At 43.3% G+C, this 21,003-nt stretch overlaps 1 protein-coding gene across 3 annotated transcripts in view; it reads right to left on the bottom strand.

The window, feature by feature from the left end:
- Positions 1 to 21,003, bottom strand: part of HAUS5 (HAUS augmin like complex subunit 5) — a 740,017-nt gene that overhangs the window by 409,104 nt on the left and 309,910 nt on the right. For all 3 annotated transcript variants that reach the window (XM_069604849.1, XM_069604848.1, XM_069604847.1), the window contains one exon: positions 10,139 to 10,219. In XM_069604849.1, the coding sequence (XP_069460950.1) occupies positions 10,139 to 10,219 (81 nt within the window). The remainder of the gene's footprint in view (positions 1 to 10,138; positions 10,220 to 21,003) is intronic.

Raw genomic sequence — 21,003 nt, 5'->3', positions numbered from 1 at the left:
TCTCTCTACGGTTCCTTCTGCTTCCACCTCCTCCATCCAACAGCAGTGTTTCATCTTCAGTTTTAAAAGGTCCTCCTCAGGTACCCTGCATCCAAACAACTAGACTGTATATTCTCTTCAATGGCATTTCTAAACCTCATTAACTCCTGGTTCTTCTTCCTCGTCCCAATACCACTGGCATTATGGATATTGAAGTTCATAATGTGGTAGAGCTTTTTATATCCATTAATTTCTATGGGACTGCTGAACTGGATGTTATCAGAGTTAGGAAATGTTATAGAATTGATTTCTCTACATTACAACATGCCATCAATGCTTCAGGGAGAACAGGAGAATCAAAAGAGGTCACCAATTTCCCTTGATAGGAGTCGCCTCCCATGTGATCCTCACTCAATGCTGCCACCAGGGTCAGGATCAGGCAGCGCTTGCCTTCCCCTAGCCACATGAGAGGAGGTCCATGCCGGGGTCTCGGTGATGATCTCACTAGATTCATCACAAATGTCTGCCTGCTCAGTAAAAGGTACGTTTGGTAGTGTTTGCCAGAAGTGTTTCTTCTTTGTCTTCTCCCAGATGTTGCATCTTGTGTAGGCCAGCAATTTTCTTTTTAGTGCGTGTGCCAGCTGTTTGAGTTTTGTTGATTGGATGTGGCTCAAGAGGCTGCTGATACTTCAAGAATGTTCCCTCTAGTAGGCAACAGGTAAAAGTAGTGCATCCACATGCCCATTCCTATGTGTTATGCAGATTGTGCATACTGATTTAACAGCACTGGGAGGTGGACATAGCAGTCAACTTGCTTGTGTTGCTTTTGGGTTCAGATGCCGGCAATACTTCCAAGGGGTTTCCTATAGCACCTCATGAATGTAGGTGCAGACTGCATACCCTCCACCTTGTGCTCCGATGCCTTGTTCTCCTATATTCTTGTATCTGTGGGCTTGTGCAGGGTTCTGTACCCTGTGGTGTGATCAAGGTACCACTTACATCTGTTGTCAGGCTCATGTGATCATTGGGCTTTGTGGTGTTTTGGCTCCAGTGTGCACAAAACGCTGTATGCACCTCAATGTTATTACTTGGTGTTTCTGTTCTCTTGACTTTCCCTGCATTAAATATATGTTTGCTCTGTATTTCTGAAGCTTAGGAGTTGGACAGAAGTGTGTCGTTAATCCGACACTCTTTTCTCCAGGCTAAAAGGAAGGTGTCAAGAAATCTAGTTCACTCCTGACTGCCTTGAATTAGGAGGAGTTATCCTGGAATTGTACCTATGCCAACAATGTGCTCAATATGGAATGAATTGATACCAATATTGAATGTATGAAATAGATATTTGCACCATTTCAAAATAACCACCATGTCGTAGCAGTGTTTTAGACCATAGAAAGCAGAAAAATACTGAGAACTACTCTAAATCTGTCCATTTTGGTGAAATTAAATCCGGTAATGGTCTTTGTATGGACTGTTCCCTTCTTTTAACAATACATTGCTATACTTAATTTCTGTCAAACCACATCCCTGCAGAGACGTAGCCTTGGCTTTTTGACCATAGCTAGGAGAAAGTACTGCACACTTGCTTAGGTCAGGGAGGTGACTTTGGGGATTGAACATAGGACTCAGGAGATTGTGCCCGACAGTAGCAATACAACATATCTGAGCCGATATGTAGAAAGGAACCCCTCAGATCAGATTCTCTGGTTGCATCAAACATGACATCTCACAATATAGTTAATAGTGTCAAAAGAGGCTGATGCTACTGCTGGGTGAAAGAGGAAGTTGTGTATGTTTCATAGGTAACCATTCAGATGCAGGACTGCACTAGGCCTAACATCCTTTAAAACAGAAGAGCCAAACCTGCTGATGCTGGAATCATCTGTGTTCCCCTGTTAGTAAAGAACCACAATTTTCTCTGGAGGTGAAATCAGCGTTCCCAGATTTGTGCCAAACTCCAGGTGTATGTACTACAGTTATGTGTGCTTCAGGATAAGTTCTGACACCGAGTACCAGGAAAATAAATAAGGCCAAGTTCAAGTTTAGAGAGTAGCATCTTTCAAGGGATTTACAGCTCAAAGGAGCAAATCATTGAGGTAAGGTTAATTATGGATTCCCTGCTCATGAACAAAGGTGGTTGTCATTGCCATGGCCTGGTGAAAACCCTGGGTGTAGAAGTGAGCCCAAAGGGAAGAACTTTAAACTGGAAGTAACAGAACATTGTGGCAAACTGGAGGTATTTCTGATGGGGTATCCTAATTGGGATTTGCACAGAGGTATCCGGAAGGGTAGGAGTGCACAATCAATCCCATTGATGAACACATGGAAGAATATGTGTAAGAGTGACCGCTTTTAACTTATTTGGGCTATATGAGTTGAAGCCGAGTGTTGTGTATACCTCTTTTGTAGTTTTTGTGAAATGAACAATTAGCATGCATTTAACTGCAAAAACTTTCCAACCTTGGTACAGTGAAGTTGTTCACGGATGGGAGGAAAATGAGTGAGAGGGAGAAGATGAAAACCCTTTGCAGTATTCTTCCAAGCATCTATAGTAACTGCCACTTGGGTTTTGGAGGCTTCTGTGATTGACAGAAGAGGCACCAGAGGAGGAGAAGAAGAAGAAACCCTTGTTGGTGTGCGCTCTCTCTTCTTGCATTGGGAAGAGGTGTCCCTGGGATAATTATGATGCTGGGGCCTACTGAAATCCCTTAAAATATTGGAATGCCTTGCTCCTGTCTACTTTCTGGACACAGTTAGTAAAAGGTTTGCTTTGTGGCTTAGTAATGGCCATTAAGAGTGTGTGGTTAGCATGTGAAGTTTCCTTGTTCAATTTATTTCTTTTTTTTAAAAAATGTATTACATGTGTATAATCGTGTTTGCGATTTTTACAAGGTGAGAGCTGTTCCGTAAACTGTGGCCGATAGACCAGCCGGCAGACAGAAAGGAAAAATCGTGTGTAGATGTGAAATGTTCAATTCAACAGATTCGAAGGTAGGTTGATCTTTTTGAAGGCGGCTTCGAGCAGTTTCACAGAGGCGATGGTCCATTTGATGTTTTCTCCGGCCATCAATCTGTTCCACCATATGGGCTCTTCAACGACAAACATCTGCGCATAGCGGAAGGAGGTAACAATGCTCTTTCCTGTCTCAACTCCGGACAATGCATGAGAAGGTGTCTTAAGGTTTCAGTTTGTTTGGCTAGCCACACAGTCTGCACTCCTTGTTGTTTGTCTGCAGCCTGATGGCTCAGATTTTCTGAGTAGGGAGCAGGTTCAAGCGTGCTCTCATGAAGGTTTTCATTAAGCGTTTGTCCGGGAATTTAATGCAGTAGGCCAACAGAGTTTTTAGTTTGTTGAAATTAGGAGGCAGGTGTTTTGCGAGTTTGTTGTCTTGTGCTTTGTCAGATGTTACGATCCAGTCTTGGCATTCCATATTAAATTGAACCCTCAGTGGGTTTGTTTTTAGATCGTCTTCAGTGCAGGCTAGCTCGTTCAGCTTGGTTTTTTGACTCTGCCCAGTCGGTTAAAGTTTTGGAGTGTGGGCTTGCTATCTCCGTGGCGGCGATCTTATATATCGGCAGGGTGTCTGGGAGCAGAGTTTTCCTGAATAATTGCATGGAGCTTTGCTCTACTATTGATTCCAGGGACAAGAGGCCCAGGTTGCGCCTGATGATCGCTATAGAGACCGAGTTGGGCAGGCCAAGGATTGATTTCCATAAGTGCCCTTCAAGTTTGGGCCAGATTGCTGCAGGCATGTTGAGGATCACGTCCATCCAGTATGTTAGGGTGGGTACTACTTTTCCCTTGTAGAATTGGATGAATGGCAATAGTGAAAATTTGCCATATTTCTCGTCAATCACTCATTTGTGCTGCGAGGTTCCTTGTTTTTTCCCCTAGGGTCTGCTGCATTTTTTGCTCTTTCGCGGAGCCGTCAATTAACACTCCCAGGTATTTGAAATGGGGAACCACTTCGATTCTGATGTTGTCCAGAAACTATTTTTGGCTACTTTTGTTCTTCGAGAGATGTTTTTTCTAGGATCATAATCTTTTTCTTTGATTTCTAAGTTGTTTGCTTCCATGTAGCGTGCAAAATTGGTGAGTTGGTTGTCGCTGAAGACCAATTTGGGTCTGGTCTAACAGGATCAGGTCATCTGCAAATAGAATGCGTGACATGTTGACGTTGCCTAATTTGGGCGGAAAGGCCCTGGTGGATGTTTGAGTCCATGTAGTCTCCCAAGAAGGTGACGAATAGCGCGTGTGCTAGTGGACAGCCCTGTTTTACCCCGTGCAGATGGTATTTCCTTTGGTAGGATACCTTGACGGTTTAGGCGAACTCGTAGTTTGGTGTGCGTGTGGAGAGCCATCACAGGATCTAATATTTCAATCGGGCACTTCCACCCTTTTAGTTTTGTCCACAGGATGCTTCTGTCCACTTTATCAAAGGCCTGTAAGGTCTACGGAGGCCAGAAAAACTGTTGGTGCTCCTTGCTTGACTTTAGATTTTATTATATTCAATAGGAAGAGGTTTACTGCTATGCTTCTGGTTTTTAGGAAGCCCATTTGAAACAGGTCAGCGGACGGTGATGTTCTGGCCAAAGTCTGGAAGCGTTTAAGTAGCAAGGTGGCGAAGATTTTCCCGATGTCTAGTAACGCAATTGGGCGGTAGTTAGCCGGCTCCTCTCTATTACCTCGCTTGAATATGGGAACCACCACTGATTGAGTCCACGAGGTCGGGATTGATCTTGTTTTTCTGCAATGCGTGAATAGGATGCTGATGAAGTTTGTCCATTCCTCCAGATTTTGTTTGAGGTCGATGTTTGTTAGGCCGTCGGGACCCAGCGCTCTTGATGTTTTCAGTTTTTTAATAACCTTTCTTATGTTGTCTTTCGGGGATAGGTTGATCCAAGGGCCATCAGTCTCTAGTAGAGGAGCTGCTTTTTGGGCGGCCGGGGCGGCGAACAGATCTTCCAAGAATTTGACCCACTTGTCTTCTGAAACCGCGTTAGTAAGTTGATTATCCTGGGTCCTATCTGATTTTTTGATGAGTGACCAAAAGTCGTTAGATCTTTTGGTGCGTAGCGTCCTGAGCGTAGCCTCTGCGTCGTTTTGGTACATGGTATGTCTACGGTTTTGTAGCCATGATTTGTAGATCTTGGCTTCTGCTTGCCATTCCAGCCATGTCGTTTCTGTATTATGAGTCATGGCTGATCTTTTCAGTTTTCTCACAAGTCTTCTTTTTTCGACCAAAGTTTTGTTGTACACGTGGTTGATCTTAGTACAGGTTGTTTTCCCTCCTTTCAATGCCGCCTTGTATTTTAGCAGAAAAGGTAGGTAATCGTGTAGTTCCTTTTTTCCAGAGTCGGAGTTGCTTAGGATGTCTCTTCTGTATTTGTCCGTGATATTTTTGATATTGGAGGCTGTCAAGCGTAGCCTGGTTTGTTGGTGGTTAGCCTCCACGGATGGGTTGTACATTTTACCCTGTGGGCGGACCGATGTCCATGACACTGAGAGGAGGTTGTGGTCACTCTCTTTGGTTCTCGTAACTTCGATGGATTCTATGTATGACAGTAGGCTGTTGGATACGAAGAAGTAGTCGAGGGTTGCTCTCGAGTTGCTGTGTTCCCATGTTAGGATGATGGACTGCCAGGATTTCAGCCATGCCACGTTGTGAAAATTGCAAGAGTTCATTAAGGACAGCCATGCTGTTCCTCTTTCTTCTGCCGAACTATGGGTGCACTGGGTGTCAATCCTGCTCCTGGTGGGTGTGCACTTGGCGTTTAGGTCTCCACATATAATTGTGTGCGCCATGTTTTAGTCCACACATATGTCGATGACGTCCGCTGCTGAGTTGCAAAAGTTTGTTGTGGATGTTTTTTGGGGGTTCCAGTATAAGTTTATGATGGCTATCTGAGACGTGGTGCAGACTCTGGAGCAAGGATCGTGGTGGCTCCATGAGGTAACGACAGCTAGAATTCCGTATGCCTCTGCTAATTTTTTGATGATCTCGATTCCTGATCCCAAACGGGCTGCCAGTAGGAGACCAAACGAGGGACATCCAAACAGGCCTTTAGATGCCGGTGAAATCTCAATCGAGAAGCCGTCCAAAGATGGTTTCTCTAGTAGCCAGGTTTCTTGGAGGCATAAAATGTCAAAGGCCCCGAGGTCCTGATTGTTTGGGTTGGTTAGGTGGGCGTGTCCTCTGGTGTTCCATGAGGCCATTGTCAAGACTTTTATGTCAGAGTCTTCTTGGTCGAGCTGTGTTGTTGATCGTTCTGGCCTTGCGTCAATTCTTCAACAGTCATGGAGTGGGAGAGTTGTGTCCCATCAAATGGGAGGCACAATACCTGCTCCTGACTCTGCAATTAATGTGTTTTTTTAGCCAGGCACATCTGATTTTCAGGCCCAGACCCTAGAGGCCAATATAAACACTGTCTACATAAACATTAGTAGGATCGAAGATGGCAATTGACACCTATTTGGCCTAATGTAGTCCTGAAAAGAACTGCTCTTTTCAGTCCTGAATATGGCTTCCTGCAATCTCAACCACAGTTTAAGGTGGCATGAGGAGAGGTTGGCCTCTGAATTGATTTGATGTAGGTGTAGAGCGCTGTTTAAATATGCTTTCTTGCTTTCTGAACCAAAGTCCGCCCACTCTCCTTTTAGGAACTTGAGAAGACATGGTTGTGGACACAGGGACTATATCTTGAGCCAGGCATTTGCTACCACCGTCAATTGTGCTGTGTCGACCTCCTTAACATGAGGTTGTAACGGAATGCCCGATTGTTGCGGTTTCCACGAAAGTACTGCCGCTATAGGAACTTATCTATACGAATCGATTCTGGGGCTGTGAAGGTTCAAAAATCCAACAAGACACTAATCCTCTCATGAAACTCTTGACAGAAGAAGGCAGCTTCTCATCGCCCAGTAAACCCTCATAGTGAGATATGTCTTTTGTCTTGTGTTTTAGAAGTAGTATCCACAGGAGGCACTGGATCCACAAACTCAGTAGAGGGTGTGTAATAGGTTGCTGCAGAGGATGGAACAATCTAGCAGAGGTGGCAACAGGGTTTTTACCACTGGCTAATCTCCATAAATAAGGAGCTCAAACAATCACTTCCAGTTGAGGAGGCCAAGCCATTACAGAAGGCTGGAAGATGGGCCTTGTGGATGTTGAGCTGCTGTCATCCTACGATATGGTAAGAGTTACAGGTATCTACACAGCTACAGGTGGAAAAATGAGTGAAGATGTTTACCGCAACCCAAAAATGTTGTGGGAGGAGTAAGGGTAGATTGGTTATTAGTAGAACAAAGGGCATACCATATTTCACCAATAGTTACCCCATTCCTAATTCCCCAAGGACCCTCCACCCAGGTGATTCTCCCTCGCTTGTCCACCCCCAGATTCTCTAGAATCTAGATCTCTAGATCTATCCAACAGTAATTGCCGCCCCCGGCCACCTGAGAAGAGGATCCAGGTGGAACGGAAGTGAGAATACCCTCAGGTTTCTCACAGTCAGGTGATTGGCGGGGATACTGCATTCTCCCACAAAGGTTGTCACTGATCCCACAGGTGGTTTCCCCTCCCATGAGATCCACACACTGAGAACCACCTCCAGGGGGACTATCGGGTAGCAGTCTCACCACCCTAGCGTCATAGAAAGCCCCCCCCCCTGTGGAAGTAGTGACAATACCCTGGGATTCCTCACAAAATACTCATAGATCATCCGCTATTTTGTATGATGCCAGGTTTTTGCCATTAAAGTTATCTCTTGTTATGATGGCATCTCCTTTCAGACTTTGCTTGGCAGCCTGATGGGCCCCCCCCCCCGAAAGATCTGGAAGGCTTATGCCAAGATCTCAAGGATCCCTTAGTGACAATTGTGAGTGTAGTGTATGCCTTGGGGGGAGGTCAGGGGCCTCAGTCTGGAGCGAGGCACTACTCTGCAGCTGCACCCCAAGAATTCACCATGTAATAACCCTTGCAGACCTAAAGCAGGGCTGCCAGTATTGAGTAAAGTGGGCTCATCAGCGCTGATCCAGTAGCTTCCACCACACAGTGGCAAGACAGGTTACTAGAACCAGATCCTTTCCAGGGACACACAAGAAAGTGTCACCTGGCCCAGGTGCATTGAGAAAGAATATATCTACTTATCCTCTTGTTCTGCATGTAGATTGAACTCCTTCATTGGTCAATGGTGAAATACCTCTTCCCAGTGTTGTAGTCGTGAGGAGTGTCCTAACAAAAGTGAATTAGACAGCGACTAGACGGGCCAGAAATTACTCTAGCATAAACACTGGAAACAGAGTGTGCAGAACAGACTCTGAGCAATTCAGTAATGACAATGAGCTGCCTTGAGCCCTTGTGCCACAGGACATGCATGCGAGAAAGAATAAAATATTAAGTGCCTGATTCATGGGAGTGTTTTATAATGGTGCAATCCCATAGGAAAAGGTTACATGAATCAGGCCCCACGTGTCAAATTAAGTGCAAAGATGCACAAGTGCACCATGATGCTCCCTCTCTTTCCTTGCAGATGGGGCTGGAGGTTAACCCGGGAGCAAATGGTAAGGGAGGTGCACTTCTTGCAGACATGGCTATCCATGTGCCCCTGCACAATTTATTTTTCCTCAACATTACAGCTGCTTCATCCTTGTGTTCAAGTCCTAGCACACAAACCTAAAGGTGGGTATTTCCCTAACTTCGCAGGCACCTGGGGATCAACGATCACAAAAACCAAGGGTGGTGCCTCACGAGTACTTAATTCAAAATAAATTCACATTAAATTCTCAATTGGGGCTGTTATGAGTAATCATGGATCAGTGCAGGCAGACACATGCATATCATTCATTTAACATATTACAAAAGACATACTTAAAATACAAATATGGATCAAATAATACATTGACACAAAACAATAAAATTCATCAGAAAAATTTGCAAAAATTGCATTAATCAAAAATTGTGCAAAGGTAAGCATGAAAAGTGCAAATCTGCATAGTTGTGCAAAACACAATTTGTCATTGAAGCCATCACAATCTATGTACATAAAGCTTCTGCAAAATTGGATGTTTGTCCTTTGCATAAACTTTATGGCAGACCGTTGCATTGTAAAGCAAATTTAATAACAATCATGCACATAAAAATTCAACTAAACAGTTGTCTACTACAGGTTGCAAGGAGGGACCAAAGTTTTTTTTTTAATAATAAACTGCTCCTTGTTGTTTCAATGTAAATCTTAACATTTCTAGTTTCAATGGAAAACCATCTAAATTCTCCCTAGGACTGATGTCTGTCTTCTTCAGGACCTGACTGCATCAATGGATGTTTCCTGATCTCTCTTATTATCAATAACAATCCAAAATCATCTGTTGGTTTGAAAGCTCTCGCTCAATTTCCTTGATTTGGAATATTCCATCTTCAATTAAATAACACGATACCATAATCCTAAACTGGATTTTGTATTCCTGTTGCAGTAATGAGTATCCTATTTATTGTTCCTTTTTTCTTTCATTCTTTTGCCTCTCTTCAAATTAAAGTAGTTGGCTTCTGCATTGGCTCAATAAATCTCAATCATGTTTATAGGCCTCAGCAATAAGGAATATTCTCTCTATTTTTTGTTCTTTTTTTCTCTTTCACTTCACATTAAAATGGCTGGCTGCTACACTGGCTTTCCAAAACTTAGTCATGTTTCGAGTTCTCCGCGTTGTGAAGCCGTTAGTGTGACTGGTTCTGAAAGGTCCTAGCACAGTCAGGAAAAATGTTCCCAAATGTATGGTGGAAATGGGATCATCATAGGAATACTTTGCAGATGCTCTACCACGCAAGTTGCATAGAGTCCCCCAACTATTTCCCGATGCCTAGTTTTCTAAAATCTTACAATAGAGGACCTACATTTCTTGTGGGCTCATATTCATCTATCCTCAATGACTAACTTCAAGACTGCCTAGACCCCATCGCAAACACCCGCACACCAGAGTACTTCTTTGCAAGTACACCAGGTACTTGTAATGCACTGGCCAAGTACCAGATCCATCTCTTGATCACATCCTCTTCTCAGTAAAGACCTAGACCACAGACTACTATATATAGCCCCCAATTTCCTTAGTGAGGAGACAACTTCCCTAGAAAGACCAACATTAACCCCACTGAAGACCACACACCTCTTTCCGGCTCTTCTGGAGTTCCGTTTTGCTGCACGAGGTCCCCTTAATAAGAATCTGAATCTGCTCCTGTTTCTTTTCCTGGGGGGAAAAAAGCCCAAACCATTAAAAACACAATCCATAGACAACCCAATCCCGCTGAAAGACAACCCAGCACCATCCAGTCAAACTCATAAAAAAATCTTTCAGTTTCACTGTCCTACTAAGCCTGATTATTTGCAACCCCAAGTTTTGCCCTATAGTCAGTTATTAAGACAACCCTTGCAACATACCAAACCAAGCACCAATCCACCTCAACTGACTGCAAACCAACCCTCAAGCCTTTTCCCACACACCCCAAGTCAGTAGGATCCCGTCAGACTTACATGATGGGAATGCATAAAGTAACAACTTGGAACATTTTGGGCATGAGAAGACCTTAGGAAAGAAACATGGTGATATTGTACAAAAAGGGATATTGTGACGGCTGCAAAAGACGCAAGCGGCAAAGCTAATCACAGTAAACTAGCAAGACAATGGCAATGACAGATCTTTTATGCCAGACATATGCAAACTCACAAATAAATCTAGGTAAGCCTATGTTATGCTATGTTCATGCGTGAGATGTGTTGGAAATCTGGAGCAGTAGGCTTGCCTCTCCAGGTCATTAACCATTTCTGAATTGTTTGTTCACACATTTGAACAACTAGGAAGTGTAAATAAAGCTCCCATCACCTCAAGCAGGTATCCATTTAGGTACCGTAAATTGTTAGGATGTCATCATCAACTCTTAAAAATAAATGTTATTACTCTCTCTATTTCACCATTCAAGTTCAAAATATTAGAACCTGTAATTGATACTCTGTTGAATATCCTGTGATCGTACATCAAATAGAAAGTTTAATAGGAGGACAAACTGCAAATATGATTATTTCAAGTCCTACAGCCAGTTGAAACAGTGTCCTAATATTTGCACACAAGTAAAAGCAGCAATACCAAATCTCCATAGGCAAATTTGCTGTCATTACCTTACGATGCCACAAGAAAACATTTCTACCTGCAATAGTAGTCTACAGACAGTTATTAGAATGTATCTCCATAGATAGGAACTGCCTCCGGACGTTTGCTCATAATGATGATCTGAGTCTCGATTCTACCAGACATCATTGGATAGCAAATTCATTATCACCTCATCCATTTTAAGGCAAGAACTATTTATACGAGGGTTTGGCTTTTGTGCCTTAAGCAAGTAACTCTAACTTTATATTCATATTGTGACTATGCTTGTTATTTACTTTCAATATCCTATTTTGTGATGCTACAGAACATGAAGTGTTTAAAATCTTAGTAAAAAAGCATATTGTAACACGTAGACTACAGCCCCCTTCAATAGTTGATCTTTTTTCAACTTCATAGTCACAATTTCAAGTTAGTAGCACCGCTTTGGGTGAACCTTCGATCTCGAGTGATGCATGAGTTGATGCGTTGTCATCTCTATATTGACGAGATCATTGTTGGCCTGATGAGCCATGCTGCTGTGTAGTCGCCTCAAAGTGGTGTCCAATATAGCTGGGCTCTTCATTACCTTATTGTGTACTATGAAGCACAACATTCCCATGAACTCTGCAGCCCTGGTTTCTTATTTGCATTTATACCTAGAGTCCTTCCATTACAAGGTATGTTCAGCATGCTGCCACAAAAATGACTACTCTTTGAGAAAGATGTGCACATTTAAAAATGACTTTGTAATTGTTTGACATTCAACTTGAGATGGTCAGGATGTCCATTGTTTCCAGGATTTCTTCCCCTAAACCCCTCACTCCCAAGTCCAAATCCTGTTATCACACAGTTATATCACTCTAGGTTATAGCAAGCAGTACAGTTGGCCTTGTCTCTCAGGGATACAGGTTTGCTTACAATGCTCTTTTCCTGTGGTTACACCCTTTAAAGTATTTGCTACAAGTTGCAAAAAGTGTGGCCTCTAGCATCTCAACAACATAGGTCTATTATGCTCCTTAAAGTCTTCCCTCCAGGTTCAGCCAGCTCTCTCTGCTTTTTGGTCGCTGTTGCTCATCAGCCGGACAATTCAGCTCCAATAGCATCAAGTTACCAATCAGCTTTCACTGTTCTATGTAATGCTCTGCTCTTTCAGGGACAAAACCGAAGTCTCTCATAGGTTCTGCAGAGGGTGCGTCCACTGATAGAATTGTTCCCCTTTTGAACTGGCAAGGACTCCACTTTGCCACATATGACAATAACTGCTGATTGTGATATTGAACCGAAACAGGATATTTGAAGCTAGTAAGGTCTCTATTAGCCATTTTGCGATTTGATCAGTTGCTTTCACTGCAATTTTTTACTGTGGCTTTATGGCCAGATTTCAAATGACACTTCCTTTATGAGACAGTTTGCCCTATAGTGTCTTGTGTCAACTACTAATAGAACCCTAGCCACAGAAAATATGTTTAAACAGTAAATCAAGAAATGGAAATATATCTGTTTCCTGATCTCTCAAACAATTCCCCTTTGTTATAAATATATGCACCCATGATAATAGCCAATCGACTCTCGAGAGAAAAATCTAATTCAAAAGAATTTGCAGCAATATTAACGTTTGCTCAGATATGAAAATGTAGTAGGTTAATCACATCTCCATTGTACATCATGTATACAAATACAGAAAAATGTTCCATTAATTAACCATCCAACAATAGAAACAAATCGTACAAAATTAACAGTTTTAAATATCTTGCAACTATAGGTATACAGTGACATGAAAATCCCTACATGTTTCAGTCAGGGACAGATGAAGAACATAGGTGGAGATGACCTGTGGAGATAAGTATAGAGGATTTAACGGATTACTCCATCAGTATATGCACACTTTATTTCATCTAGTTCACCAGTCTCGACTTGTGTATAGATATTAAATAGGCAATTGCCAGGAACTGATATCCTTTGCCCAGATAATCATGCCATTTGTCAGCTATTGCCATTTTATGGCCAAGTGGTACCATTATAGGCTTGTCTGGCTATTATTTATCCCATTCCTACACAAAAGCCAATCTATTGGCTTTGCCAAAGTTTGTTATAATTGTTATACATGTTGTACAGTGGATATGTGTGATCATTTATATAAACTTTGACATCTGAGCAAAAGGTGTAAATAAAATATTTCTGTGGAGTATTGTGATGTATCCTGTGGAGTCATCACTAATCCTGACCCTGGGGGTGACATTCTGAGGGTGGATCACATTGGGGGAGATGGCTGTCAAGGAGGGGTGGTGATCACTCAGACAGGAGAGGCGCATTATTCTTCTCTTTTCTGTGAGGAAGACACCAACTCCAGAGTCTCTTATGACGTTTTGTCATTATTCAGAACCCTTTAATTGTAAGAACTTAAAAACAGGGGGCCGCGCGGGAAAGTGACTAATACTAGTGCCTTGATCAACTTGCGCCTACCCGGTCATGCAGGGTGTTATCTCTGTCAAATTGTGCGATTGAATAATACAATACCAATGTGTTTTTTGTGAATACTTTAATCAAATGTTATGTTGAAAAAAAAAAAAGCTTCTGTTAAACATCTCAAACAGAACTTTATTCATTCTTCACAGGTACATAACGCCTCTAAAACAGATTTGACATCGGATGACTATGATTGTTATGTAGACAAAAGTGTTTCACTATGTAGCCTGAAACAATGTGAACACCTTGTGTACTCCAATTCCATGAAAGCTTGGAGTACTGGGACAAAGAGGAGTTAATGCAGAGCAACAACAATGCTAAGTGTAACGTGTGGTCTAGTTGTCAATCATTCAGTGAGCTGCGCGGGACATTTATACTCAGACATCACCTGTAGGTGAAGGAGAAGTGAAAGCAAGCTGCAGAGTGCGCCGAGCAGGAAGCAGACCCAGAGGCAATGACGGAACGGTAGAGACGAGCCATGCTGGGAAGCAGAGACTCTTGCAGGCAGCCGCTGGGAGGTGTAAGACGCCAGAGGTAAAGAGTTCTGGTATTCTTATAGTGGGAGCCTTGGAGGGACCGCTACATGAGAAATCTTCACTGTGGGACCAGAGAAGTCGCAGTCATGGGGAATGGAAATGGTTCCATCGGCAAAGCAAAAAGGAGCCGACGCGGGACCCGACAGAGACCTGACATGGTGGGGGAAGCCTACCGAACTGAGAATCTATGCCGCAGATGCACGTAGACTAAAGGAGTCAACCCAGAGTAGTTGGGGGCTCCAGGATGTGCACACAAGTTATTGAACACTTGGGAACATATTGTAAATAACGACCAAGTAGATTTGAAGTACAAAGGCCAAAGTGGTACAACTCCCCCTTATATGAGATGTCAATTTGAGGAAACCTGGAAACCGCATTACTATAAGCCAAAAGACTTTAAAGAAGAGATTCAAAGGCAAAACCTGTACAATTTGGCTTACATGAGATGTCAATTTGCAGAAGTTGGTAACACGCATCACCAAAAGCCAAACTGTTAAGAAGGAAGTTGACCAACAGAATTTGAGCAAACCATATATGGGATACCAGCGGGGGGGAAGTTGGAACACGTTTTAACTGTAGTCAACAAAGCTCAATCATTGAAGAGGTACAAATGAGTTATACTTTAAAAGGAAAGTGAATATTGCGGACAGACCTGATGTATATCAGGTAGTGAACCTTTTGGGAAAAGATACCTACCCACAGGGGGTCTACAACGATAAAAAGGGAGATATTCCTGACAGGAGAGTAAAACAGGATATCTGTTCTGTTGGAGAGTTCCTGGCAAGGGAGTACCCCACGAAATCCAATCTTGTGCTAAAGAAGTACTTTGTTATGTCAAATCTTTGTTGAATTTGAACATTTGTTTTGCCATCCTGAAAAAAGACTTGCTCTTACTAAATTCCAACCAGTATGAGGAAAAGATATTTTGCTTGGTCATTCTGAAAAGCACAAAACACTTTCTCTTGGTATATTCCAACCTATGTTGTAGAAAGGACATCTGCTCTGTCATCTTGAGGGGAACATTAAGTAAAAGACATTTTCATTACTTGTAACAAAACGTGAAATGGAACACTCTAAATTAGTTTCTTGAAACAGTTCAGGGGAAGGGAACAAACCCTGGATACAAGACTTGTTTGGCTGAATTTGAGTATATATAGGTTTTTGCAGAATTGTGTTTAATTGCAAACAAGAACATTTTCCCTGTATCTTTTGGATTTGTATATTAGTGTGAGGGACAAAAAGTATTTTGGAAACAAGATCAATTTGCTTTAGTTTTAGTTTCATAGGCAGGGACATTCTTTTTTGGATAGGTAAAGATAGGTCTTCTTCCAAACCCCTTTTCTTTTAATAAACATGGCTAATGTTGAGAACATTACAACTTTGTGTCCGCCTCTCATTGCTTACGCCTCACAGTATCCATTACATGGATTGTGATGCTTACACAATTTGCCAAAATACTTCTTGTGCGTTGTCTGCAGAGCACAATAAAAACCTCTGCCCTTCATTGAGGTGCCTTTCTTGAGGCAGGAATAAGTATACCCCAGAGATTGTGGATTGTGCCCAAGGTATCTGAATGCATGTGCCCTCAGAAACAACAGTATAAGAGTTTCTTAAACATATTTTTTATTTCACTAAGGTGGTGCTCTCTAAGGAAATCCTCAAAGACCAGGAATCTACTTATGTCTTAACTCCTGAATGAACTTAAGAATCTCCTCCATTAAGGAGATCCTTTGCAACTCCATATCCAAACTCCACACAGATTATCCCAAGCCCTTTGAGCTGGGTTACAGATGAGAAATCTCAAGACGTCTGGGAGAAACTCAAAGACGGATGGTGTTGGGAATGATTTTCTTTTTCCATCTTTCCTCCCAAATTCTTCTATGGCACACACTTTCTTTTTTTATTGGTTTAGACCGGACCTGACGTTTTGAAGGTATGTAAAGCCTTATGCTTTACTTCCCTTGTATTTTTGCTCATTTTATGGGGAAACTGGTTAAGTCCATAAGTCTATCAGTACTGAGTTAATATGGCTCTCTTTGTGGATTTGTTTACTGGTATAATTGCACACAATAGTGAATTGTAGTTAGGATAATTTGTATCCATATATATCTTTCTGTAATGGCACTTTGGTTTCTTTTACATCGTGTGTAGGAGGAGCTGATGGGAGCAGATATTTATTTTACTGTGTTGTGCACTTTTGCATTTATTGCAAATGGCTACTATGTTTGGTTAGTACCCCAAGATGGCCGTACCACAAGGTTTTCCATGGTCCTTTGGCCATATAGATCTTTGGCCTTCTTCCTGATCTTTTCGGTCTGGAATTGCCCCATATGGGTAGCCCCTGCTTTTCCAGTCTAAAAGGCTGTTTGTGTGTGAGCCTGGATGTGGGGGCTGGGGTTGTCTGGTCCCAGTACACATCTTGGTGCCTGAATGTCTGTTGCTGGACAGATGTGACCAGTGGCTATCCATAATTGGATGGCCACTGCCCGTTTGAATGGTGCATAGCCTTGCCATTGGTAGACTTGGACCTGCTCCCAGTCCAAATACTGGATAAAAGGAGGACTCCAGCAGCCATTCCACAGATCGTTGGAACCAAGATCCCTAAGTCAAAGAGAAGCCCACTGACAACCCGTGGACGACTCCTGCAGTGGACCAGCATCGATTCCAGTGCAGTCCCGGTGAAGCCCTGCTCCTCTGTCCTAACCTCAGGAAGGCCTTCATTGGTGCTTTGACCCCTGGTACTGTAGGGAACAACCAGTCTTAAACCCGGCTCAAGGATTTGTGTTTTCTGAGCCTCTAGAAGTGTCCCTGGACCAACCAGTGGACTGACCAGCTCTCTCCTGGGATACTTTGCTGCAGCTGTCGCCGCTTTGAGTGCATCCTTGGAATTTGGATGTTCTTCAGCTTGTACTACAAGACACCTGCTCATTTGTTTGTCCATGGAATATCGACTGTCACCGCCTGCTGACTGTGTTGACTCCAGCTGAAACCGCCTTCTTTGTGTCCTGGAGGCCCCCAGCTCAATCGAGGTCTTCATTCTGTAGTGCAAAGGTTATCTTGCTGTAGTGTCTCATCAGAGCCCCCAACTGCTAGTCAAGTCCAATCCCGCCAAGGAAAATTACTTCTTACCTCTGGCCCCTGGACCTCCCTTCTTAACCGTACAAAGCTTAGAAGTATGTGGATCCAGAGGATTCAGGAACCCCTGAAGTAGTTAAATATGAGTAAGGAGGGGTGAGTTTGCATACCTATTTCTACCACCCTCACACCATACTGTTGTATGGGCACACGTCCTACTATCTCTACCATACCCGACTAAGATCAGTAGTGGTATGGTTAAAGACCGCTCACCCGCACCCCCTCCCTCCCTGAGAGTGGTGGGATTGGGAGAGAAACATAAGAACTGTACTTCTCTTTTTATTCTAATTTTGGAACATATAACTGCATCCATTGGCTTTGGAAACTCTTGTTCACGAATCAAATAGTAAAAGCCCCCCTCCAACATACATATTGTGGAACTCTAACTTTTGGGCACTAGAGCCCAATTCCTTGCAGGGCTGGATTTACTAAGAATTAGGCACCTTAATCTGTTTTCTTGCAGGTGCTGCATTTTCTCCTAACCCTAGACCACTGTAACACCCTGTCTAGGCCTTACTGCTCAGCTACCCTACCTTGACTGAGTTTAGCTAGACATCAGTGTCTTCTCTCTATTCACTACAATAGGGCGGCCTCTCTGAATAAACCGACGGGGCGGATTGAAAATCCACCTTGACACACCCCGAGAGAAAGAGGAGCAAGGATGGTGTAGTGGATGGTGGAAGAGATTTCTGGAGCAGGTGAGGTGTTGGTTTGCAAGAGCAATAAGTGCTGCAGTGTGAGTGTGCTTGACAAGTAACGAGGATGGGTAAGAGAGCTACTGTAGAGTGCAACTCTGAAGTGACTGGATGTGAACGGAGGGAGTAGAATGGGGGTAGTGGGAGGTGGGAGTAGAAGGAGCTTGGTAGGAGCAGCTGCGTGGAAGAGGGAGCAGCTGCGGGTGGAGTGGTAGTGTGGAGTAGGGAGTAGCAGAGTGAAGGGAGTAGTATCATCAAAGGGTGGCAGTGAGGTTTAGGAGATACTCAAGACAGAGGGAAAGAGACTGAACAGAAAGGATAGGTGAACATGAGGGTGACAAGAGGGAATCTAACCGGTATCTGGAAGGCACAGTTTACTTTAGAGGACAAAAATGTGGATAGTCGGGAGATTTATGAAGTCCCTGAGCAAGTCTAGTCAGAAAAGGCAACAAGCCTATAGGAGGACACCATAGTGCATTTGAACTTTAGCATACTGAGATTCTTTATGACAATGTTGCGTTTATTCCATTGTTGCTTTAATAGGTTTTCCCTTACTGAATCGTTAATATACCTAGTTTTATAGTTTGCTTACTTGTACTTTGATGCCAATATCGCGCAAAATGTGGAAAGAAAGAAGAAAATCGGTAACTACTAACATGGGAGTTAAGGATGCTGAGTTAGGGAGGAGGTTCTTCTAAGTGAGAGAGAGAGGGGAGGGGGAGAAGGTGAGAGGGAAGGCGAAAGGGAGAGGCGCACCAAAGAGGCTCCTAAAGAGTTCCACATAAATAGACGGAAGGCTTTCACCCCTAGGTGGAAATGGGACCCGCTGCTGTTGGCATCAGAAAGTGAAGTGGAGGCTGAACCTTTCCTTGATATGGTCCAAAGCAGTCCTTCTGAGGACTCCATTGAGAGTGTTGAAGTGCCCCCTCAACTAACCTTGCAATAGCAAAAATGTCTAATCTTTGCTTAGGCAGTTTGTCTACTTGTGTTCAGTGACCACAGGCCTGACACCTTGGTGTCAACATGATACCGATACTGGAGACAGTGTACCTACCAAGTCTAAGAGTTCTAAGATGTCAGACAAGGTAAAATCCCACATCATATCTGAGGTCACCAGTGTATGGTCGAGCCCAGTGGTTCTGGTGCCAAAGGCTGGTACCTCTGATTTGAGCTTATGTGTGAATTACAGAGCTCTAAATGCGGTCACCAAGACAAATGCCTACTACATACCACAAACTAGTCCGTGGACAAGTTTGGTGCTGCAAAGTACATAAGCACCTTTGGCCCTACTTCACAGCATTGGCAAATGTCCCTATCTGAAAGTGCCAAAGAGGTCCACATGCTCCACACCAGAGGGTCTTTACCAATTAAGGGTACTGCCCTCTGGGTTAAAATGCACCTGTTGCATTCCAGAGGTTGGTCGATGATGTTCTGAGTGGGCTTGATGAATGCAGCATAGCACATCGTGATGATATTGCAGTACAGGCCTAGATGGGAGGAACTCCATATAGTATTGCAGGCCCTTTAATAGGCAACCAAATGCTGGATTGGTCAGGGGTGCCACCTACCTTGGGCATGAGGTTGGTGGAGGCAAGGGTCAGCATCTACTCAGCAAAATACATGTAGCACAAGACTGAAATGCCCCTAAAACACTAAACCTAGATGAGAGCCTTTTTGGGCCTCACTGGGTATTACAGGAATTGTATGCAAGCCTGACACCATAGCTGCCCTTTTGACTGTGCTCACCACTCCAAAGAAACCTAAAACGGTATCTTGATTGGTGGAGTGTAAGAAGGCATTTCAGGGATTAAAAGCTTCCTTGTGACAAGCCCCTGTTCTCAGGAAACCAGACCTTCTGGGACCCTTTAAAGTACAGGCATACGTCTCTGTCATTATCAACCCTCTCACAGCTAGATGACCAAGACAGGGAACACCCTATATGCTTCACCCATCAACAGCTGCAGAAACAGAGAATCGAGGTGTGCCAACGTGGAAAAGAAGCATTTTGCCTTTATATGGTGTGATGAGCTAGGAATAAGACTAAGACACAAGGGATTCATGGTTTTGGTCAAAAACCTTTATTAAATAAAAGGGAGTGGGAAAATGCCTCTGTGTCCCTGCTCTAAGAGGTCTTTCCCTACCTAAAACCAAAACTAAAGGTCTGTCAAGGTCAGAATGTCCAAAGTAAAACCGTCCCGTGTACAAAGTACTATTCTGGCCCTCACATTCTAATACAATAAACTCTAAGAAAATGCGTAACTCCAACACAAAAATTCCAGAAGGATAGAGTTCCTTATTCCAGAGGGTAGTTCCCCTTTCCCCTGGATCCCTCTTCCCTCTGCTGCATGTTCAAACTTATCAGTTTGTTGAATTTCTCTTGCTCCACAACACACTTATTACACAAAACAACCTTCCTCTTTATCTTGTAAGGGCATCTGGTGTACTTTCCTGCCAGTTTTCACTCCTTTCCTCTTTGGTTTCACACAGCCTTTAGCTGGTCCGGATATACCCTTCCCAAGACCCCTTTACGTGATATGTTTTATACACTGTTCAGTCTGTCCTTGCCTGGGGTTTTTCCATACCAGGGCTTTCTTATGTGAACATACTTGTAGTTGCCTGATATGCTCTCCTGGCAGGGCTTTCATAAATGCACAGATGTGAAGCTTTACTTTACCTGGTCAACTCTCCTTCCAGGGCTTTTCTCACGTGGGCTCTGTAATCACTTTCAAACGTGAAATCTTCTTGGATTTGCTTAACTCAAAACTGTGTCTGTCTTGTTCACTATGCTGCAAGGGATTTTCTCAAATGTTTATTGAATACACTTGCAAACTTGAAAGTCTGTTACTTTCCGTCTTTTCTCTTAACAAAATGTTCACTTGCTCCTCCTTTTTCAAGTATCTCATTAGCTTTCTTTACAACTGCTAGCCTTTGGCCTGTCTGCCAGGGGACTCACCGGCTCATGCTGACTTACTTCAATCTTTCCGTCGCAAGCCGGTGGCTGTCGCTCGGCGTCTCTTCTCAACTTGCCACCTTTGTTCCTCTGCTTCTCTGTCTC

Source organism: Ambystoma mexicanum, chromosome 1p (genome assembly GCF_040938575.1).
Source record: "Ambystoma mexicanum isolate Mex_15411 chromosome 1p, UKY_AmexF1_1, whole genome shotgun sequence".
Classification (NCBI taxonomy): domain Eukaryota; kingdom Metazoa; phylum Chordata; class Amphibia; order Caudata; family Ambystomatidae; genus Ambystoma; species Ambystoma mexicanum.
This window is presented reverse-complemented; position numbering and strand designations above follow the sequence as displayed.